The sequence below is a fragment of the Larus michahellis genome, chromosome Z (assembly GCF_964199755.1).
Source record: "Larus michahellis chromosome Z, bLarMic1.1, whole genome shotgun sequence".
Classification (NCBI taxonomy): domain Eukaryota; kingdom Metazoa; phylum Chordata; class Aves; order Charadriiformes; family Laridae; genus Larus; species Larus michahellis.
The window spans coordinates 32,194,718-32,217,651 of NC_133930.1; the positions used below are offsets into that span (position 1 = coordinate 32,194,718).

Consider the following 22,934-nt stretch of genomic DNA (forward strand, 5'->3'; position numbering starts at 1 on the left):
TACCGCAACTAAACTCACTTTCAGGGATAAAAAGGAACTACATTAATTTATAGCAGTGTAAACACTCCTAAAATCCAATTTCACTTATTCAAATTCAGTAGTTTTCTTGAACCCAGCATTTATATCAAGGCACACTTTTTGTTAATGGTAGCTTGACTTTTTCATTCACACTCCTTATACAGGAAGGTTTTTGCAACATTTAGTTCGTAAAATACTGTTCTTCACTCGCCACTGTCTGAGATGACACAAGTGATGAAGAATGATGACAGGCAGACTGCAGGTTACATTGAGTCTCTTTATCTGGCTAATGTGGAGTAAAGGAGTTGTAATGCAAAAATAGTTTGTTGTTAACGTGAGGAGACAAAACCCAAAATGGTACTCAGTTACAGTCACTACAGAAATGACTAAAAAAAAAGAATAAAATTATTCTTTTCTTTCACTGTTTTCTCTAAAATATAGTAGCAATGAACTACAAATTGAAAAACTGTTCATACCATGCATAATAGCCAGTATGATCCTGACTTGGAAATAATGACACAACAGTGGAAACCTCATCTTGCAAAACAACTGAATTTAACAGCTTGTGTCAATATTGCTGATTAATTTGCATTCTTAAATACAGCAATACCAAAAAAATCCACATGTTCAGTAAGCCACTTAACCAGGTGAATGACATTGTCTATAGTCTGTATTTTCTCTTGTACAAATGGAAAACAACTTACTTTGAAAGGCAAGGCTGAATTGTAATTTTCTGGAATTTCCCAGGACAGCAAAACAGATGTCTTCATTACTGCTTTAACATGAAAATTTTTTGCAAACACTGCTGGAAAAAAAGAAACAATGTATATAAACAACATCTTGGAGCTTAGATCTTGTCATACTTCCACTGCTACCTGGGAGTATTAGCTTTCCATTTAGGTAAAACCAACAAGGATTCACTTCTCCTACCTGTTTGTTCATATTTAAATATCACATTTTAACTCATTCTCGCTCTTATCTAGTGACAACCCAACACGTACATTTTCCTTACCTGAAAGAATTGTGAAGATGTTAGCCAGAACCTGCTTGGCAAGGGACAACTGAATTCTAAGGCATCCAAAACATATTAAGATTTACATACTTTACCTTTTGTGTTTGATGAACCTATTTTTATGAATGGGCCGGTCAGTTTTATTTACAGCTTCAAAAACACTGATATCCCAAGACCGATACTCCTTTAAAGGTCAACGCCATAAGCAGACAAATCCTACCTTGATCCACGGGTAGTGTCCTGAACTGGACACTTGGACTATATGGACCAGGCCCTTTGCTTGTGTGGGCACGTACTTTTACATCATATGTGGTATCTGGTTTTAAGCCAGAAAGTGTCATAGTGGTATCAGCAGGAACAACAGGGAGTTCAACTGGCTGGTAAGCAACATTGATATCTCTGTACAAGATGGTATATTTGGTGATAATGCCATTTCTTTCTGCCAAGAGTGGCATCTGCCAAGTTAATTGAACTGATGTAGAAGTAGAGCTTTCCGAATGGAGATTTTGGGGAAATCCACTGGGTACCTCTTCAGGAACAGAAATCTCTTTAACCATCTCCTCCCCAAAGCCCACTTTATTTCTAGCTGAGAGCCTGAAGACGTAAGAAGCTCCTTTGTGAATATCTGTGGCTGTGAAGTGATCTTCCTTCTCTGAGAACTCCATGGTTGTAAATGTATCCACGTCTTTGCGACCAAACTTCAGCCGATAACCCTGCAGCGGGCCAAAAGTGTCCACAGGAGGATGCCACTGAATTAGAGCCGTGTTCATCTGTGTGTGGCTAATCACAAGTCGAGGTTTGCCTGGAACTGTAGCACAATGTTATTTAAAGATGATAAATACAAACAGAATTGCATGTACAATTCTTAAGGCTAGTTTTAGCAGGAATAGGGATAAATTTTCTCTTCCCTCACTTTTAGATCCACAAATTACTGTCTTATGGGAGAAATAATACCTGCCTCCTGCACTATAGTCATACAGTATAATGAACTATGATAGTAAAGCCATTTACTGTTTGTTGTCCTCTTCCCTTAACAATATTTCTAAATACAGAGAACATTCAGAGGCACAGGACTTAGGCACATAAGTCAAGAAGTAAAACTTCAAACAGACATCTTATGAATGGTTCTGTCTCACTTACAAATCCTTGCTTGCAAAAAAAGAGTATTGTCATAAGTATTCATTAATTTAATCCAAGGCACATTTCTGTCATTCCTGTAAATGGAAAAATAATTAATAAGAATAGAAGTAGTAGTAGTAGTAATAATAATAATAATGGAGAAATTGCAAATTTCTAGATGTAGCTAACATAACTTTTGCCATTGATAGTTAAAATGTGATAGAAGTGGAGTCAGACCAACCTTGTCATCAACTATCACTACTACATATCATAGAATCCTATTGTTTGACCTTCTATACAAATCGCCTCCAGCATTGGCTGTTTCAGCTTGCAGTGGTAGCACAGTTTGGAATTTAATTTTTTGTTCGCCCCATATGGTTTTGTTTCCAGCATGGTCTTGCTGCACTTGAACTGGACTTTTTTTGAAGACGACTAAATTGGAGCTCTTCTTAACTTGCACACCAGATACACTAAATCCTTAATTGGGACCTATTGGTCAAAACTGATGATTTGTCTTTCACAGAAGTTCAGACTGTAAGTGTGGTGAGAACATTCTGTCTAGAGGATCAAATTAGTCCAAATTAAGGGCTTATGTGGTGTACATTTTTGAAGTCTCAATATCAACTGCTCTCATTTACTGTCTCTATTGTATTTATATATTGATTTTTATTTATTAATTCATTTATATTCATATATATATATAAATTTCATTTATCTTTTCATTAATATTCCTATTTAAAAAGAGTCTGTTTCTATTACAATGACTTATTTGATAATGAAGCATATCCATAACTATTTAGAAATTTGGTGTTCATTGTGTACTAATGCCTGACAGGTCAAGAGACTAGAATAGCCTTGGGAGTAGTACTGCCATGATAACATAGTCTCCCATGAAGACTAATTAGTTCCATCTGCATTCAAAGCCTTCCCACGTGAATGTAACTGCTGCACTGTGAGCTTTGGTTCCTGTATTTAAACACTTCAATGGATTTTATTACTTATCTTCAGTTCTCAGGCACCCAGCAAATCAGATTCTTGTCAGAAGTTCTGACTACCATTCCATAATGAATTAGGAATAAAGAGGGAGGAATGGCATGGCTTGAAGAAAATTATGCATTTAATAAGCTCTTTTCTCATTTTTTCTGTCTTAAGTCGTGACATTGCTTCTAACTGCCTAAGAATTATAGTTAGTTTTTATATAATTTTTCCAAATATCCTTCCTTTTAAATGTGTAGTTCACCTGTAAGTATTATTCCTAGGAATTTTGTAAGTTTTTTCCTACATTTTCTGCTGTGTAAAGAATATCTCTCTGACTAGTTCTGACTTTTTCCTCATTGATTATTATGAGCTGTGAAGGCCTTTTGCAGGCCGTATTTTTCTCTACTTTATAACTATTACTGAAACCAATGGAGCATATGAAAGAGAAGAAGAGTCCACACAAATAGAATAATTCCTCCTTCAGCTTTCTAGAGGAGAAACTGCTGGAAGATGTCACTACATTATTTTTGTGATAAATTGCTTTTATTTCTTGTGGCAGACCTCACAGTTAGAACTATTTTTTAACCTTTGTGGTAATTACAGAAAAAGAAAGAACGAAATTACTACTTGCTTTTGATCAGAACAGCGGAACTAATAAAGCTTACTTATCCAATAAAACACTCTATGATTAAAATGGTAAATAACAACAGTCACTTTTTAATTTTTAATATCTGATTTTGCAAAGTGAATGAATTTCCTTTTTGTTAACACACAACTACTGACGGAGAAAGAAAATGTTTTCTCTCTCTCTATTTCCAGATAGCTTTCAGTTAACATGTTCTTTTAGTGTGATCACTTATGAATATTACAGTCTTGTGGGACAAAAGGCAGGATTCTGTGCAGTCCTATATACAGTAGTGTCATGGAATAGCTCTATCTAGAAACTTCTTCTGATAATAATACCTGAATTTGCCATGAGCCCAAATGAAGTGAAATTGCCCATGAAAAAATATATTCTCTGATCTAGTGAAGTCCACCTCCATTACTACACAGTAGGATGCCCCTCCACATCCCTTTGCAACAGTCATTACACCAAACAGGTGTAATGGTATGCCATTCCTAGTAGAAGTTTATGAAAACTACCTTTGCCAAATTACATGAAGTAATTTGTTTCTGTTAGCTGCTATACAGTACACTACTGTCTTAATGTAAATTTTCTCCTCTTAGCTGAAATCTGTATTTCAAGATTGCTGGCCAGCACAGACAGTAAATTCCAAACAATGGACAAGCTGTTGTGCTATGAGATTCTTCAACTATTATTAGCTGGAAATTAAAGGTTTGATTAAATTCTTCATAAAAATTGTATTATATTACTGACTAGTATGTCTTAAGGTCTTGTTATCAAGGTCTTGTTAATCAATCACTTATTTTATAACTTCTGGCCCAAGTAATTTAAAATTTTCAAATATTTTGACTTGAAATGTTCAGTGACATTTTTTCTTCCATCTGATTTCAAAAACTAGGAAAGTAAACTGAATATAAGACAAAAATACACTTCGGAGTGAAACTATTAACTGTGTTCAGTGACTTCACTAATAACTGCAGTCACCGTACTGTAGGCTCACTTATATTTAGTGAATCTTTCCTATCTAAAAATGTAAATGATACTTTTATATCACAAACTGGACACAGCTGAATAGTTACTTATCATCTGAATAATTTATGAATAGTAAGCTTCTCCAGTAATCTTTATTCTCCTTTCATATCTCTAATGGATATGAACTCACTCATTCCAATACAGCTGCACCTGACTTAAACCTCTAAAAATTAGATGTGAAAGTCAGACCCTTCATTTCCTTTACTGTAGCATTTGAATAGCACCTTTTTAGGAAACAAAAAAAATCAAATGGAAACTATTAGAAAATAGCAGGGTATATTTGAGACCTACAAGCTCCTGCTATTAATGCGTCATTCACCTGACTCATATACTCTCATATAAAGGTGGTGAGCCAGAAACCCTTGGTACTGACTATATTTTATTGCCTCCTTTTTCAAAAACCTGCATATGAATTTTCCTTATGAAAAAAGCTCAACCGCAGCAAGCTGTAACAGCAAGTGAAGAGTTGTTCATACAACCTGGAACGTATGAAGGAACAAGATGGTAACTAGCTGTTATCCTAGAGAACAGGAACAAACATTACTTGTCCACAGGGTGAAGCAAACAGCAAGAACAGTTTAATACTTATTACATTTACAGGCATGCCTCTGATTCTCAATTGATTCTCAATTCTCTTCAGTCACTCAGTGTTTCATGGGACATGGGATTTGTTCATCTTAAAGCACAGAAGCTTTAAGTTTTGCAAGCAGGTTTGCATAGTCTATGTATATGTCCAGGAACTAAACAAATCATATTCAATATAATTGTGTTTATTTAAATTGGGACCTGAAATCTAAAAATAATAATGGATCAAGTGTCTTTTTCTTAAATCAAGTTCAAATCCAAGCGATAAGTATACATCGCTTTTTTCCCCAGAGCATGAGAATTCAGGAACGATGAGAAGTTGCAGGGTAAGCTTCAGCATCAGTTAAGATTAATGACTAGAAAGTACTCTAAAAGCTGAAATGAAACTATAGGAGATATGTAGCCAACAAGACTGAGATTCTTCCAAGGAAGCTGATGAGACAAGTTTCCGATATTAGTACAAGATGTGCTTTACATTCAGTGATTGTTTTAAAAATTGAGTCAATCTGTATAAATACAAATACATATGCCTTTTGGACTTTATATATTAATATAAACAATACATTGTTATTAAGCGACCCTGTAATGGTGCTACAAAAGTTTCCATGTGATTGTAATGGAATAACCTTAACAGCCACACTACAAAACTCAGAAAATTAACATCTACAGGCTGTGAACACCTGTAGGTGAATACCACACTAAGGTTGTGGTGCTATCATTTGGTTAAGCTGTGCCACAGTGAACCATTCAAATTTTAAAAACTTGTTCCTCATCTGAAAGCAATTCAGTTCACCCCATCAGCGCTAACTGAAACAGATGAATTGTTCATGCAGTCAAGATACCCACCATCTAGTACCACCTGTGATCTAATGCAGACTGAACACAGTGGCATGGCGTATTTTGCTCCAGTTTATGCTTCAAATTGCCACGGAAGCAATATGTGTTTCAGGGTTTCACAAGTTGGACTTTAATTCTGTTTTCTAATTCTCTGCTTTAATAATCACACTCTTCTGAGATAAGTTGTGGCTCTAATACAGATAGGTTCTTTCAATGTTCTTACTAACAGGCAGCAGGATTGCTGCTCTCATATAGAAGGGCAGAAAAGCCCTTCACAAGTTTTTAAAATATTCTTCTCAGCTCTGAATTTCTATTTCTTCCTCTCCAAGAAGATACCAATCAGAATGGAACTGTTACTAGAGAGTATATAGTTAAGTATTGCATTTCAGCCATACCTTGAACTGAGAAAGGGACAAAGAGGGACACTCGTTCCTTTTTCATCTAAACAAATGAAGGGACAAATACTGAAGCAGAAAAGCTATGTACTATTAACACTTTTTACACAACAGAAGACTTCCAAATAGTAGGAGCAAAACACTATCAGGAAAAGTCAAAGGATTTATTCAGAAATTAACGCATTTGTGAGTATTACCTGCACCGGTAGTAGATACAAGTTTAGGCTTGCTGCGTGCTCCATCACCTTTTGTTGTATAGGCTGTCACAGTGAAGGAGTATGTAGTTTCAGGCTGAAGGCCAGAAATTATCATTTCCTAAGATGCAATAAAACAAGAATAATTTATTAATAATAGATTATTTTCCAGAAGAGCATGGAATCCTTCAGACAACCCCTGTATATTACATACAGTGCACACGCATTTGTGCTACTGGCAGTGAGAGCAAGCATTTGAGAGCACCAACAGACTGTTCTGTGTGAAATACTTCACAATGCAAGATGTTTCACTCACTTAAGCAATAAAAGACAGCACACGTCTAAATAGCATGCCTCAGGCAGTTTAAGGCACAAGGCCAAAGGCTTAGTGGTGTGAACAGTGAATAAAGCCTTCTGAAATACCTTGCCTGAGGAATACTACTGATATGGTGAAATGCATGCATATGTAGGTATGAGAAATTCTGTTAACTTAGTCATTTACAGGACATCACTGATATAGTTATAAAATGCCTAGTAAGAAGAGTGTTGCATTTGTATCCGCTCTTTGTAAGTAATGATGGTTTAGCTGAACAAGAAAGCCTTGTTACTTTCATAACACTCTTATTGCAACCTGTGTTGATCGTTGGATTGTGCATCTAAATATCCCAAAGTACTTCAGAAACAACTCACTCTTCAGGTCTAAAAGAACTACCTAAAATACCATTACAAATCTTGTCAGCGAATAAATCTGACGACCCTCAAATGAATGACAGCAGCTACAAAACAAGTAGCTCTTCAGCTAGTACAAGTGAACAGGAGCAAGATCAAACTGTGTGTCAAAGCAAGGGGAAACTTTTTACACATGCATGTGCACACACAGACGTGTACACACACAGGAGATGGTGAAGGGCCAGCTACCTGAAATGAATTAAACTTACATCGTGCTATAAGGGCAGCCAGAGGAATTTAAGCCTTGACACTCATGAGACAAATACATTTAATGTGTAAATATAAAAGGACAGTATTTGGAGGCAACTGACTGGCCCAAAGTTCCCAACTCATCAGCTTCCATTCTGTAGCCACTGGACTACTCCTTTGCATTTTCACGTGCTTGAATGGATTTACACTAAATGTCACTGCTGCCAGAGAGATGGTCTATTTATGCATCTAGAATAAATAGCAAATGTGCAATTACACACCCCTCAGATGCAAGAACCATAAAAGTTAATATAAAAATTATGGGTCAGACTATCCATGGTAAGTGGATTTTTCAAGATTGTGGGTATGAGCTCAGTACAGATGTGAGTAGAATTCAGCATTGTATTTACAGTCAGTTATTAGCAATCCAGAAATAACAAGGTAATGATCAGAATGAATGGGCAAAATAGTTCAAATAAAATAAAAACACATTAAAAAAACTACAAACCCTCGCCCTCCTTAGAGTCTATCTCAGAATTTAATTGACCCTAAATGCCAAAATCAGTAAGACAGACTTCTCATCTTCACAGGAAACTGCACCTAATATTAACAGAAAAAAATGGTAAAAAGCAAAACAATAAATGCCATGCTTTTAAACAGTGATGAAGATATTAATCTCTTCTAAAGCAAACAGTACTTCATGGTGTAAGAGATAGGACTGCATTGTGTTGTCGTTAAAAAGTGTGATTGGGATACAGCAAACACTATTATTTAGGCATAAACACTGCAGGGTATTTGGCTTTCCTGATAGCGTACAAAATACATTTGTCAAATAACCAAAAAAGAAAGCACAACTGACTTCAACTTTCATCTACACAAAAAAATTTAACCTTAAAATGAATACAGAAAAAACTGACTGCTGCTAAGCAACTCTGAACCAATTTTTATTTTTCTAACACCTTCTTGTAAAGAGGAAATTGTGAGCCAATGTTAGTGACAGCCATCAAAAACGAGAAAACACAAACCAGTTCTGTACATTTTGGCATCATGCTAAACCCCAGAACAAGCAAGCAACAGTAGCCCCCACTCTCCCTGGGAAAAGAAAAAAAAAACAGAAAAAAAGTACCATAAGGGAAAAACCTTGAAGTTAGGGGCATGCATTTGTGCAAATCACAAAAAAAAAAAAAGAAAGGAAAAAAAAAAAAAGCCCCCGAAGAAAACTCAAAAAAAAAAAAAAAAGGAAGCTACAAGCAAACAAGCAAAAAGAAAAGAAAAAATCCCAAACCCAATGCACACTGCTTTTCTGGCCAGTCAAAAACTACTCACATGTTCAGTAGTATCATCATATTCCCACTGATTTAGAGTAAAGAATGTTGGAAGGGAAAAAAAAAAAGAAATGAAGAGATTTGTAGCCTGGTAGAGGTAATGTTTTCTTCTTAATAGTAAAATAAATATGAAAGATGTCTGCAAAAATCATGTACAATTTGAATTAATCATGTAGAATGACGTAGAATTTGGTTAATGAAATCAGGCCAGGCACTTTTAATTCCATTTCTGCTCTCCCTAAAGAGCAGCCACTTCTCTTTCCTTGAGAGATGAAAGAAGTAATGAATCTTCTTGTACAATGTAGTAATATTTTATAATAGATTGTACTAGCAAAAGCTACCAAGGCAGATTTCAAGGCCACCTGATTTATTTAATCATGTTACTAGGCTATATGCTTGAGTTTCCTAAATGAATTCTATGCCTTATTTAAATTAATAGCAAGATTTTTTAGTCTTGAAACTTAACCACACTGATCTTTTACCATCAAGGTCTTCATACCTGCACAAGCCCCGATCACATGTATCACAGAAGCATGACAGGCAGGAAGGAGTGGCAGGAGAAGAGAGAAGGTGACTATCCAGAGTGAACCAATGGCAAACAGGCAGGTCAAATTGAAACTTGGCAAAAAAAGAAACACGATTTTTGCCTTTGTGGTATTTGGGCTCCAATATCTCATCTAGTCGCCTATTTCTGACCTTCTAGTATTTAAAAATAATTTAAAAAAAATTAAACTACTACCACACAGAAAAATCTGTGCAAGGAACCAGAGAAACAAAGGGCAGCATCATTTCCTTCCCACCTCCCCACCTGTTTCTATTTCGCTCTCCACTGAATTTAAGCTGTAAGGACACCATGTTTTGCAAAATAGGTAAGTACATAGAGATAGATAGACAGACTGGCAGGTAAAACTGCAACAAAGACCTCCAGGAACAGAGAAAATACTTAGAGAAAAGGGTCATCAGCAAAACACCTTTGTAGGAGACCTGTTCTTGAAAAAGGTATCCGAAGAGCTGAAATTTAGAACTAAGACTGGAAGAAGGAACAAAATAAGCCAAAACCTGTTTATTTATTCACACAAAATCCTTAAGAGGCATAACTCTTTACTTTATGCTAGGTCGATAATTTCTTATATTTCCAGTCATTCCAGTCATAAATTGAGAGGTGTGTACTTGATAATAGTTTCAATGTAGGATGATTCCTCCAGTACCAGCAGCTTTAGGAATATTCGGTTTTACAGAGCATTAGTGTATTCCAATCAGTAAAATCCTGTTTTAGAAGTTTTTTAAACTTGATGTGATTGGGCTTTTGTTTTCATTACGTCTCATAATTTATAAAACCAGTGGGAAATTTTGCAATATACGTAAGCCCATACCTATTTAAACTAAGCTTCTCATTTTATTGCACAGTTATTGATATGAATAATGACAAGTATAAATACCTCAGTTATTTCTTAAGTTGCACTGATAAATTAATTTCCTGTGAAACATGTAGTGAGGTGAACACATGCTAATGACAGAAACACTGTACTAATGGGCTAACACAGGCTCCTAATGATTCTAGGTTCTCCACTGAAACAAATAAATATCGGGTGGGTGGATAATGCGGTGCACAGTTTGCCACATTGACTGTGACCTGATGCTGATGCTGATCTCCCTGATGCTTTAAAACTTCAGAGCATAGTTATAGGACGAAGGGAGCCATCAGTATGACACAGTTTAGCATTTAGTTGCACATCTATACAGAAAAGGATGCTTAAGTTTGTCCCAAGAACCTTTATATGTAAGTATTCTGAAAAAAAAAAACTGTCAGAGATAAAAAGTGTTAGCTGGTAAGCTGAAATACAGAAAGGAAAAAAAGTGGTAGTTCTGGATAACTGTCTGGTACACTAAATGTTTTCATTGTGACCTAGAAAAGAACATAAAATGCCCTAATTACCTGTGCATCAGCCAGCATGATGTCCTTCAACGTGGGCTGACCCTTTGGCTCTCCATTTTCCATCCTCACGTAGTGGACCTGGTATCCTCGGATCTGACCGTGCTGCTTATTGGGTACAGGTGAGCGCCATGACACTTTAACAGCAGTAGAGTTGACAGCCTCTACCTCGACTTTGCGAGGAGGACCACTAGGAACTGGAACAACATCATTGGACAGAAGAGAATTACAGGCACCTGCCCCACCCATGTCTTTTGCTTTATTTTTTAAAAGGGCAGACTCACTATGTTTTCTTTGAAGAATACAAATTGTTCAACAAATGAAAATGCTCAACCAATCTCCTCTACCTTTCAGTGAAAAGATCAAAAAACATGACTGATGCAAAAAATGGAAGAAAAAAGAGTATTAGAGAAATAGAAAAACATGTAAAAATGTACAAAAGCCAAGGAAGATGCTTTGAGATTCAAAGCATTATAGTACAAAGAGATATTTTAATCATTGAAATAATAATAATAATAATACTAATAATAAAACCACAAAAGATTTAAGAAAAAAAATCCCTTATTTTTGTTTTCTAAGTTCTTTGTTTCTTTTTTTTTTTTTTTTTTTTCAGTAGTGTAAAAAGGAGGCTGATAACAGGGCTGTCTTCTGTCACTTTCAAGCATGGAAGAAAAGAAAATGTGTGGAGCATCAGTTTTCCAAGATCAAAAACAAAACTAAAAAAACAAAAAACACAACCCAAAACAACCCAAATCAAAAAGCACAACATGGAACAAGAAAGCAGTTCAAAAAAAAAACCAAAAACCACCAAAAACCAAAACCTGAAGAAAAGTTCATTGACATAAGTGTTTAAAAATAACGACTGTAAAATCAAGGAAAAGGCAGAAAGATTTTCCCCTGAGAGTTATTTTTATGTTAAAGGAGGAGCAAGAAGGATATGTATGGGCTCAAAGTGGCAGCAGATTCGTGTCACTCATAAAAAGGTACTTTCTTTTAAAAAAAAAAACCAAACCAAATATAAAAATGGTGTAGAAAGGACAAGTCTTTGATTAAAAAAAACTCAAAGGGTGATAATATCTGTGATTTGGGAAAAAAGAGGAGCAGAAAAAAGTACTGTTAGGCTATACAAAAGACAGCAGATCGACAGAGCCATAGAGGTGCAAACTGATGTAGTGGAGGCAACATACCATCTTCATCTGTCCGAATCAATACTGCTAAGCTCTCTGGGCCAGGTCCAACATCAGTGTGGGCAGTCACAGAGATCCGGTACTCAGTCCATTTTTCCAGCTGTTCCAAAAGGTATTGGGTACTGTCCGAGGAAATTCCCAAAATTTCATGGGGCTTGACATCTTCTCCATCAATCCCAATGTACTTGATGGAGTATTCAGTGATAATGCCATTCTGTTTTTCCACCGGTGGAGGTTTCCAACTTACCAAAATGCTAGTGGAGCTGGGGCTTGTGCAACTAATGTCTTGAGGAGGAGCTGATGGCTCTAATTTCAGTAGTGGGTTAAAGGAGGATTTGAGTGAAAGGATAGGAGTGATTGAAAAAAATGAACAAAAGAAAAAATAAAATAAATAAAAGACAATCAAATGAAAATAAAAAATAAACCAAAAAAGTAGAAATTTGAGAAAGCAAAACGTCCAATAATCATGTGCACCTTGGCTTATTAACATGGGGAAACTGAAAATGAATAGACCAACTAAACGGTGAAAAAGGATGTAGGGGAAATACATGAAAATGAAACCTCAAAATAATATTACCTACCTGTAATTAAAATTCTTCTTGAAATAAAACAAAAACGTGACACTTCTATGACTACTGATCTATGCTTAGAATCGTTGCAATTACTGCAAGCAATAATAGTTTAAATGACATATGACATGTATTTACTTAAAAATTTGGACATATCCCCTTCAAGTGGGTATACTTACTTTGAGAAAAATTCTCTTTTTACTGAACTCCTAAAAACTTGCAATAATTGCTAGAAATTGCTCCATAAATTGCCATTTTTGTAGCCTCCCCACTCTCATAAACAAATTATTATATTTCTTTTTTTTTTTTTCATAACCGAGTCTGCCTGGCACAAGTTAATCACAAATGACGTTTAAATAGAAAGTGTTTACCGAAACATTTATTGTAGCCAACATACTAGGAGCATGCAGTCAATAGAAGACAAAGAAAGTCTTAGTCAAAGATTTACCTACCAGGAAAAAGTGACAGGCTTGTTGATTCTGACTGTAACTTGTACTTACCCTAGATCAGCTGTCAGTTTTATTTTTTTAACTCCTCTTGGAGACACCTTTGCTAGCAAAGAATTAAATCCTACCAGTAATTTAGGTAACTTCTATAGGAAAAAAAAAAATCTACCCCCAAACAACGTGTCAGGAAGGCGGGTATTCATTTTACAAAGAGAGTTCATAAGCTCAGCACATCAGAATGGTGAGAAATTCTGACTTTGTTTCATTTCTTGTCACCAGGACCAATCTTCCAGAGCAAAAGTGCTCAGCTTTACTGATTTTTACTCGAAGGAGTCTGTTAGCATATTTACCTTTTCTGGGCTCCAGAGCATTTAAGCATGTATGTCATTTCACTGCTTTCAGTGAGGCAATTCAATTACTGAAAGTTAGGTATGCATTTATGTGCTTAAATGCACTTTGACTTAGCAAAGTCTATGCTTACTACCTGTGATCATTCAGAGCACCAAAAAAGGAGCCATAGTTCAAATTCACTGGCAGAAGTAGTGTACGTGGACTTCTTTCCTATTTCTGCCTTCTCTCTTGTACAGAAAACACAAATTTGGGGTCTGAGATCTTTATGGTGATTTGGTTTTGGTTTTTTGTGTACTGTTTTCTTCCCATTTCTTAAGAGAAAAAAGAAACACATGGATTTCTGGTACTTATACTAAGCACATCAAACAAAATTAAAGCAACAGAGAAGGCTTAGGACCCTGCTGTGACCTATTGCATTTACACATGTATCTTTTGGTTCCCTATGGTTCTTCTACAGGGATCAATGGCTTTTACTCAGTATGGTACACTGCTCTTCCGAAGGGAAAACAGGAGGGAATGTACCAGCATTTCAACTAAGTAGAGGAGGTGGATGGGGGGACAGATGAGAATTATCACATTTGGCATTTTTTTTTAAGGCTAATTCAGTAACCAAGTACTCAAAACATGTTGGTCCCCTTCTACCATTGACTTGCGCAGGAAATAAAATGCAAGTGAAATGTTCCTTCAGGATCTTATATGTAAAGAAATAAATCCCTGTAGTATCTTCCTCTGAAACCAAGATGAAAGGCAATTGTGTATTCTTGTGAATATTGCTAACAAAGTCACAGAAGTTTATTAATTTTTAATCCATTATATTCTGAAAATGCAAAATATTGCATTTATGTAACTAAGGATAATCTGTAGGCTACTTGTGTAACCAGTTTTACTAATGCATAGATTTTTTTGTTAAAATACACAATTTTTGCAAAAGATTTTGCAATATTTTCAGCAAATAATCAGGGTCTGCCCACCGAAATAAATTGGATTTTCCTACTATGTGAAGACATAAGGCTGAAAAAAGCATATTCTTATATTTGTGAAGGGGAAAATGGCAATGTAGTTATATTTGGAACATGCAACCTTGGCCCCTAGGTGTTTATTTTGTATGCACAGTCTAAGTAACCTTCACCCAATATACAAGAATGAGCATTCTAAATGTCTGAAATGGCTGGCAGAACAAATAAATACCTTTTTCTTCATCAAATTATTGATTCTGGACTACTAAAATTAAAAGGTGCCTTGCCACTCTCCCTAAAACTAGGTTTGTGTTATATAATCGTCTTTTGTCCTTATTCCAAATGCCTCAGAAATGCTTCAGGAGCACATTTAGCTTTGGCTAAAGGTCTGTAGCTCTGTATCTCCAGTCATCTTAATTACTATTAATATAGAACACTAAGAAAGAATGATGGTGTAATCACATATGTCATGACTGCAAACTGAAAAGCTTCATGTCAATTGAGAATAAAAATTTTCTGTTTTGAATAATATTACTTTAAAAAGGCCATTTAATTTAAAAGAAATAGAAACAGAACTGCACTAAGTTTTAAAATTACGCAGTGTAATGGAAACTGTCAGGAAAGCATAACTTATCAGGCAAGAGTAGCATTTCTGGACATCATCCTTGAATATCTGATTGTGTTAATTAAGTCTTAATTTAAATTTTTTAAAGTGTACGTATAAATTCCTGACAGATTTTTGCATCTCATTTGCAGACAAATATAATGAGTTTCATGACATTGTTTCCATAAGCATACAGTGAGAAAACAATTTTTGTATTGTTGACTGAACATCATAAAAAGCTGAGATTTTAAAAATTGAACAATTAGCTACTATAGGAGAACAGTTATGAGGAAATTTTTGGTACAGTTTAAAAGATTCAACCTGAGCCACTCTAGAAATTTTTTGCGCTTCAGAGAGATGCTCCAGGAACCTAGTATTACAGGAAATACACAGACTGGGCAGGTGGAATTTTATTGGAGGAGGACTGCCATTAATGTACATCTACTACATGATAAAACATTTTATCCCTATTATAACATAACATAAAATATTGTTATGACAGCATAATACTGCCTCTTAAGGCACTGGTTTACTGAGTTTTTTTCTGAAACTATGTAACAGCCACTCATATATTAAGTTGATCACAATACTTCTACAAAAATACACATTTTAAGCATTCTTTTGCTGTATTAAGCACCATGAATGCTATATTTTTATCATTTTGGCTTCTTCTCTGTTGCTGCCTCTCTGGGCTACTGAGATTAATCTCTCTGAGAAATACAAGACAAGGGAATAAAGTTAGCAAGGAAAGACACCTACTTGACTGCATGGTTCTCGCTGAGATTTCTGCTGTTGAAGCACCCAGGCCCTGTGGAGAACGTGCAGCTAGACGGAATAAGTACAAGCTGTTTGGCCTTAAGCCTTGCAGGCGATAGGATGTAGTAGGTTCAGTGGAAACCCGTTGCTAAAGGTAGGTAATAAGAGGATATCTTGATTAATATTCAGAGACTCTGAATTCCATATGTTGCCTACACAAGAAATGCTTTTATACTCTGGTGATAAACCCACTGAGAAAAATTTTAATTCAAGAAAATAAATCAGAACAGAACCAAAGTAAACCAAACCAAAAATGAATACATTACTTTTGACAAACACACATTAAGGAATGATATTTTTTAAAGCCGACTGCTTAATGGGTGAAACTTAGAGCCAGAAATACCGTTTGACTGTTTCAGGAAGTAATAGCTGTGTACAAAGTATAAAAGGCTTTTTAGACAATAATAAGTAAACAAAGCCTTACCTATAGCTACCTCTTATGACAAGGAACTACAGGGTTTTATGATGTAAGTAATCTTGGGTTTAACCTTGTAGCTAAATTTGTGTTCAAATCATTAAGAAGCAAAGCGCAACTTATTTAGCAGGGGCTTGCATCCTATTTGGAGGTGAAATACTAATCTGGTCCCCTTCCTCAAAATAAGCTTATGCATTCACAGTGTATATGTGAAGCCACCATAAACATAAGCTCAGATGAAGCATCAGCAATGAGTTGATGATGCAGGAGAAATCAATGAGGCTGACATTCTCCTGCTGCCTTCTGAGACAGCTGGCTTCTTTCTTTTGTCTCGGATGCCTGGCAATATCGCATCATTTCTATACGAGAAGAACAGTTTATTCTAAAGTCTACGGTACTAACTCCACAGAGGCCTTCAAACTGAAAATTCTTTACGAAATAATGGTACAGAAAAAGTCTGCAGCAGGCTTTCATTTTTAGAAAAAAAAGCATATTCTCTTCTCAAATACTATTGAAAGATTAGAGAAGTTTGAGAACTATCTTACATGGTGGCAAAGAGAAAGAAAAATTCTCTAAGACTGAAAATAAACTTCAAAGTCCAAGTGTAAGTGCAAAAAATCTTAATGAATCCATAACATGCCCCTAAACAGTTCTGTTTCCAAGCATTCATAGAGGAACAGGCTTGGAGAGACATGATCAATGTTTGAAACTGGATGAAACTTCTGTGGATGACTTGTTGCAAACAACAGCAAAGTTCCACTGGCTGGTAACCATCGACAGCATTTTCCGGTGTTTACACTCTCTCAGTCTATTGTTAAGCTGACTGCTGAGTTTAACAAACTGTTAAACATCAAGGCATTTGTACTAAAGGATTTAGTACAATTGAGTACCACTGCAGCATTTTATGTCTGATTCATTGAGGAGTATTTAAAAGATCTAAAGTCTTTTCACTTACCTCCTCCCCGTGCTCCCCATCTTTGTAAACTAGTTCATAGCTGGAAATAGTATCAGAGCGTGGAGGTGTCCAGGAAAGTAGTATGCTCGTTTCAGACTCAGGTTCTGCTTTGAAGTTCAATGGCTGACCAGGCACTAAAGAAAAAGTTGAGCAGTGTTGCCAATTGTTTATTTGGCTAGTTCAACACTTATCTTTCAAACCTTTTAAACTATTACCTGAATATTTCACACAATATTACTTTTGTTGAACTTACTGAACTTAAACAAATTGATTAACTGTAGTATGAAATAAATTAATCTGAGCTCAGAAAAAGAATGATATATTTAATTCACACATTACAAATAACAAATGATTTCAAATAAATGCTTTGCAGTGTAAATAATGCACACAGAACTGAAAGGAAATTGAACAGAAGCCTGGTGACAAATGCTGGCAACCTAATAACCTATGTGTGAAATGGCAAATATATACACATATATATGTGCATGTATATGGGGAAATGCTGTTATTACATAAAATTGGCTGGAATAGTCCAAAAAAGTGTTAAAACCATTATAAGCATTTCCATATCTGAAAATGGTTTGCTCAGCTCATAAATAACTAAGATACTAAACACATTCTGCTTTTTAAGAAGACACCCAAATATCGAATGCTTTTGTAACCTGAAGAAGTTATAACCTACTGAAGAGATCTTCAGTAATGTTCTCATTCAGTGCCATATTTTTACCCTTTTAATGACTGTTATTTTTTACCAATATAGCTGAATTGAATTGAAAGTAACAACACTTTCTAATCGCAAAAAATAAAAATGCAACTTGGATTCCAGTAGTCAAGAACATTCTTGTGTAATGGTCATGGAAATTATCCAGACCAAAAGTTACACTCATTCACTTCTGCAAATCTACAGCAAATAATAAGGTTGACTGAGAAAAGACAGCAAAATATAACCCTGTCATTGGAATGTATACAATAATTTTGACAAAGCATTACTTTCAGTTAATAGTGCTGTTGATAAGGCATGAAACAGTCTTCCATAGCATTTCTAGCTTTTCAAGAATAAAATGTGGCATGCTTTTGTTTTTTAGGAAAAAAAAAATGAGATGCACTTAGCACGTACTGAGAACAGGTGTGACAAGCAGGATGTGACAACAATCATTTCGCAATCCTTTTTCAAGGTAGAATTTTATTATAGAATTATAAGTACATTTCTTTTGCACAGTAAAAGACTTAAAAATACCATGGAGCAAATGGTAAAAATAATTTGTGATTGTAATTCTTATTTTCCCCAGACTTCTACACAATGTCACTCTGAGGATAAAACTGCCCTCGTGCATGCTGATGCAGGTTTGATACCTAACCTTTAAACAGACAGATAACCTGGTGCATATTCAAGCTCCTGTGTGGAGGCCGCAATTCCCCACCTTCACTTTTTTACTTTTTTTTTTTTTTTTTTTTTTCCAGAAACAGGACAAAATAGAAAAGGAAAAGAGTAGGGGGATGTTGTCTTTTTCTGAGGGAATGAGTGATGGTGAACAGGAGACTAAGTCTCTTTAAGGGAAGAAGAAAAACATAGGAGTAATTAGCTATTTTTCTAAAAGATGTCCGGTGTAAAAAGAGACCCCTTCCTGGGTACTGCAAAGTGCAAAAGGGAAAAGATCACAAAGCACAGGCAGCAATTACAGGAAATATCAAAAAAGTATTTTTGACAGAGATACTTCTAATTTTATCCTTTTAAGATTGAATGGATTTGAAATTAAAAGGGAGAGAGTGGGACAACTGGATAATTCCTACCTTTGAAACAGATTCTGAAATACCACTAGATCAGACTTTAACTTGGCAAATCTATAGCATAGTTGCACAAATGCATTTATTAGGTGAACATTACAACTTTTCAGGTTAGCTGTTTCAAAATACCCCTGAGTAACAACCGGACAAGAGCTGCAGATTTGCCTCCTGTTGAACATGGTTTAAAGCAGATGCAGAGCCCCACTGCAGGCTTGCCAAAACTTAATAATAAAATCTGGAGTCTAGATGGCTATTTGCAAGTGTTTATTTTGCTACAAGTTGTTACAAATGTATCTCTTGAAACTCAGGTGAGTACCTGGCCGTAGGCATTTTTGTTGCTTCGTCTGACAAAAAGATAAAAACTGGTAAAACTGACCTCTGGAAAAATGATTTGCTTCAAAGCATATCAAAGGATAAGGAAAAAATTCCTTTGGCAAAGTAATTGAGCAGCACAGTTGGTGTTACAAAATCACCTTTGCCTGGTCATGGAAGGTCAAACAGCAGCTTATGTTGTCTGTGTCATGCTATCCATTTTACGTCCCTATCAGTGACCTGAAGAAGGGGATGGAGGACACATGTTCCAGATTTGCAGGTGACATATTAAGTTGGGGAGGACCAGTTGACACACTCCAGGACCAGCTGTGGTTAAGAGGGAGCTGGAGATACGGGAGGAACAGGTCTATGGGTCCCTGTGAAGTTCAACAAGCCCTGTTCTGGGAAGGCAGGCCACTGTCAGGATGCAGGCTGGGGCTGATGGGGCCAGGGAGCAGCTGTGAGGAATGGCCCTGGGTCCTGGCAGGCAGTAAGCTGAGCCAGGGCCAGCTGTGTGTCCCGAGAGCCAGGGGAGGGCTGGGACTGTCCCCTCTGCTTAGTGCCTTTCAGACTACATACAGGTACTGCATCTGGTTTTAGGCCTCAGCAAGATGGCTCTGGGCTGGGGCCCTTGCACCACAAAGAGAGGCTGAAGGACCGGGACTGGTTCAGCTGTGAGAAAAGATGGCTTTAGGGGCACCTAATGACATCCCCAGCACCGATGGAAGGGATGGAGGACATGCAGCCGGGCTCTTCACAGCGATGCATGGCAGGAGAGTGAGAGGCAGCAGCACAAGCTGAAACATGAGATGCTCAGGCTGGAGATAAGGAGAAACCATTTCCACATATGGACAGCCCAGCGGTGGAGCCAGGACCCAGGGAGACTGGACTGTATCCATCCTTGGGGGGTTTAACGCTTCAATGGTGTGAAGCCCTGAGCAGTCTGGTCTGACTGCGTGGCTGAGCTTGCTCTGGGCAGGGGCTGGGGCTGGAGACCTCCCCAGATGGTCACCCTGCCAGCCTGAATCATCCTGTGATAATCTATGCCTATCTATAGATTATAGATAATCATGCCTAATACATGAATTATAGAATGCAGCCAGGCAGTAATAGTAAATGACCAGTCAAGTGACCCATATGAAGGCTGGTACCATTCGTTATGATAAATACGGCAGCAGATGGAGAACAAAGGGTATTTCCTGTCTCTCTGCATGTTTTAAGACCCTCATCCTCCAAGTATTCCTTTAAAAAAAAAAAAAACAACAAAACAAAAAACAACAAAACCCTTCATGGTCTTTGGTCTGCAATTCTCTCATTTTATAAGACAAGTTGATGATTAATTGAACTTTTCCAAGTTCCAAACTTTTTGTTTGTCAAAATAGTATCTTGCTGCAAAATCTAGTATCCCCTCACATTTTTCAACCACAGTTAGGTGATAGAAGAAAGAGGTGACAGGAAAATCTGCATCACTCCAAACAGATAGAGAAGATGCAGAAGAAAACAAACCCAAAATAACAGAAACTAAACAAGCTGTATTGCTGATGAAACTCTGGTAGGGGACCCAAGGTTTAAGCCAAAGAAAAATTACCAGATAAGAAAGTGGAACAATAACTTTTAAACTATTTAGGATTTATTCCTAGAACACACAACATCTGTTCAAAATATTCTTCAGTGACACATGGGAACTAAGCCAAGCTGGAGGAGCTGACAGAAGGTACTGGTCTCCTTCAGAGATGGAAAAAACCCGGAAAATTGGAAAATCTATGTCAGTGGACTTTATACATTTGCTGAAGTGTTTTTAATTACACAGATCAAACCTTACTTTCCATATTAGTGCTGTACATGGTCAGCTCATAGAATGGAATATTTTTGCATGAGCATTCTCTCAATATTGTCTTTTCTGTCTTTCCTGCTTTGAGGCCAATGTGCTGTGCAAATGTACATTAAAATCCTAACTCCCCTATGCACCAAGTATACCTCTTTTTATTTCTTGCTTCTAAACATGACATAGCTTAGTTAGTACACATGATAAAAAACTACAATGCAGTGGCAAAACAAAGAAAAAAGTCCAGAATTACTCTTTTCAAGACTTCATACCAAGTTTTACACCTTTGTCTGCCTAGTTCTCCATGTTTATTGCTGCATAACCAGAAGCAGATTGCTGGACCTTGTGCTGCATATGTGGTACTATGTCCACCCCTGATTCAAGTTCCAGAACAGAATCATAAAATCGGATCTCAAATCAGAAAGGCACTTTAGTTCCCTACACAGCTCCTCAGCTGTCTGAGGTAACCAGAAAAACACTCCAGGGCCGTGCTGGGTTTGCAAGTGATGCTAGAAAGAGAGGAGAGTCTTCAGACTAGAAAGGGCCCCATGACATTGCTAGGGTGAAATCTGTATCCAGAGGAAAACTCAACCAGTTCAATTAGGAATCAGTTTTGCAAATGACAATAGATGGATCAAAAGAATCAGTTGGGAACTGAAAGGGACCAAGAGTTCATGCTTCAGCTTGTTCTGGAAGAATCATGAAGGTCTACAGAGAAGCTCTTAAAATTGAAGAGTTAATGTGCTCCGGAGTTTTTGTTTTGTAAAACAATACTTGTACTTTTTGAAATACTGAATTCTTATTGAATGCTTTTAACCCTTCTCTTGTGGAAGTCCATTTCCATGAAATGCTTCACTAGGAGACTAGTACTGTGAAGTTTCAGAGACATGAGGTTTCCCTGTTCATGTATTCATGGATCAAGCACTGGCTGGATGGGCAGTCCCAAAGAGTGGTGGTCAATGGAGTTAAATCCAGCTGGCGGCCAGTCACAAGTGGTGTCCCTCAGGGCTTGGCGTTGGGACCATTTCTGTTTAACATCTTTATTGATGACCTTGATAAGGACATAGAGTGTATCATCAGCAAGTTTGCAGATGACACAAAGCTAAGCAGGAGTGTTGATCTACATGAGGATAGGGAGGCTCTACAGAGACACTTGGATAGATTGGATCGATGGGCCAATGCTAACGGTACGAGCTTCAACAAGGCCAAGTGCTGGGTCCTGCACTTGGGCCACAACAATCCCATGCATCGCTACAGGCTTGGGGAAGTGTGGCTGGAGAGCTGCCTGGCAGAAAAGGACCTGGGCGTTCTAACTAACAAGCGGCTGAACATGAGCCAGCAGTGTGCCCAGGTGGCCAAGAAAGCCAATGCCATCCTGGCTTGCATCGCACAGAAATAGTGCGGCCAGTAGAAGTAGGGAGGTGATTGTCCCCCTGTACTCAGCACTGGTGAGGCCACACCTTGAGTATTGTGTGCAGTTTTGGGCACCTCAATACAAGAGAGGTATCGAGGTGCTGAAGGGAGTGCAGAGGAGGGCAACGAAGCTGGTGAAGGGCCTGGGGAATAAATCTTATGAGGAGCGACTGAAGGAGCTGGGACTGTTTAGTTTGAGGAAGAGGAGGGTGAGGGGAGACCTCATCACTCTCTACAACTACTTGAAAGGACATTGTAGAGAGGTTGGTTCTGGTCTCTTCTCACAGGTAACTAGTGATAGAACAAGAGGGAATGGGTTCAAACTGCAG

The 22,934-nt window shown here is 37.1% G+C and overlaps 1 protein-coding gene across 24 annotated transcripts in view; it reads right to left on the minus strand.

The window, feature by feature from the left end:
* Positions 1 to 22,934, minus strand: part of PTPRD (protein tyrosine phosphatase receptor type D) — a 1,287,856-nt gene that overhangs the window by 109,663 nt on the left and 1,155,259 nt on the right. For 12 of the 24 annotated variants that reach the window (XM_074569146.1, XM_074569145.1, XM_074569143.1 and 9 more), the window contains 8 exons: positions 17,271 to 17,404; positions 15,844 to 15,988; positions 12,159 to 12,464; positions 10,975 to 11,168; positions 9,040 to 9,066; positions 6,799 to 6,916; positions 1,251 to 1,838; positions 723 to 820 (listed from right to left, as the gene is read on the minus strand). In XM_074569146.1, the coding sequence (XP_074425247.1) occupies positions 723 to 820; positions 1,251 to 1,838; positions 6,799 to 6,916; positions 9,040 to 9,066; positions 10,975 to 11,168; positions 12,159 to 12,464; positions 15,844 to 15,988; positions 17,271 to 17,404 (1,610 nt within the window). The remainder of the gene's footprint in view (positions 1 to 722; positions 821 to 1,250; positions 1,839 to 6,798; positions 6,917 to 9,039; positions 9,067 to 10,974; positions 11,169 to 12,158; positions 12,465 to 15,843; positions 15,989 to 17,270; positions 17,405 to 22,934) is intronic. The other 12 variants (XM_074569157.1, XM_074569156.1, XM_074569154.1 and 9 more) reach the window with 4 other exon arrangements.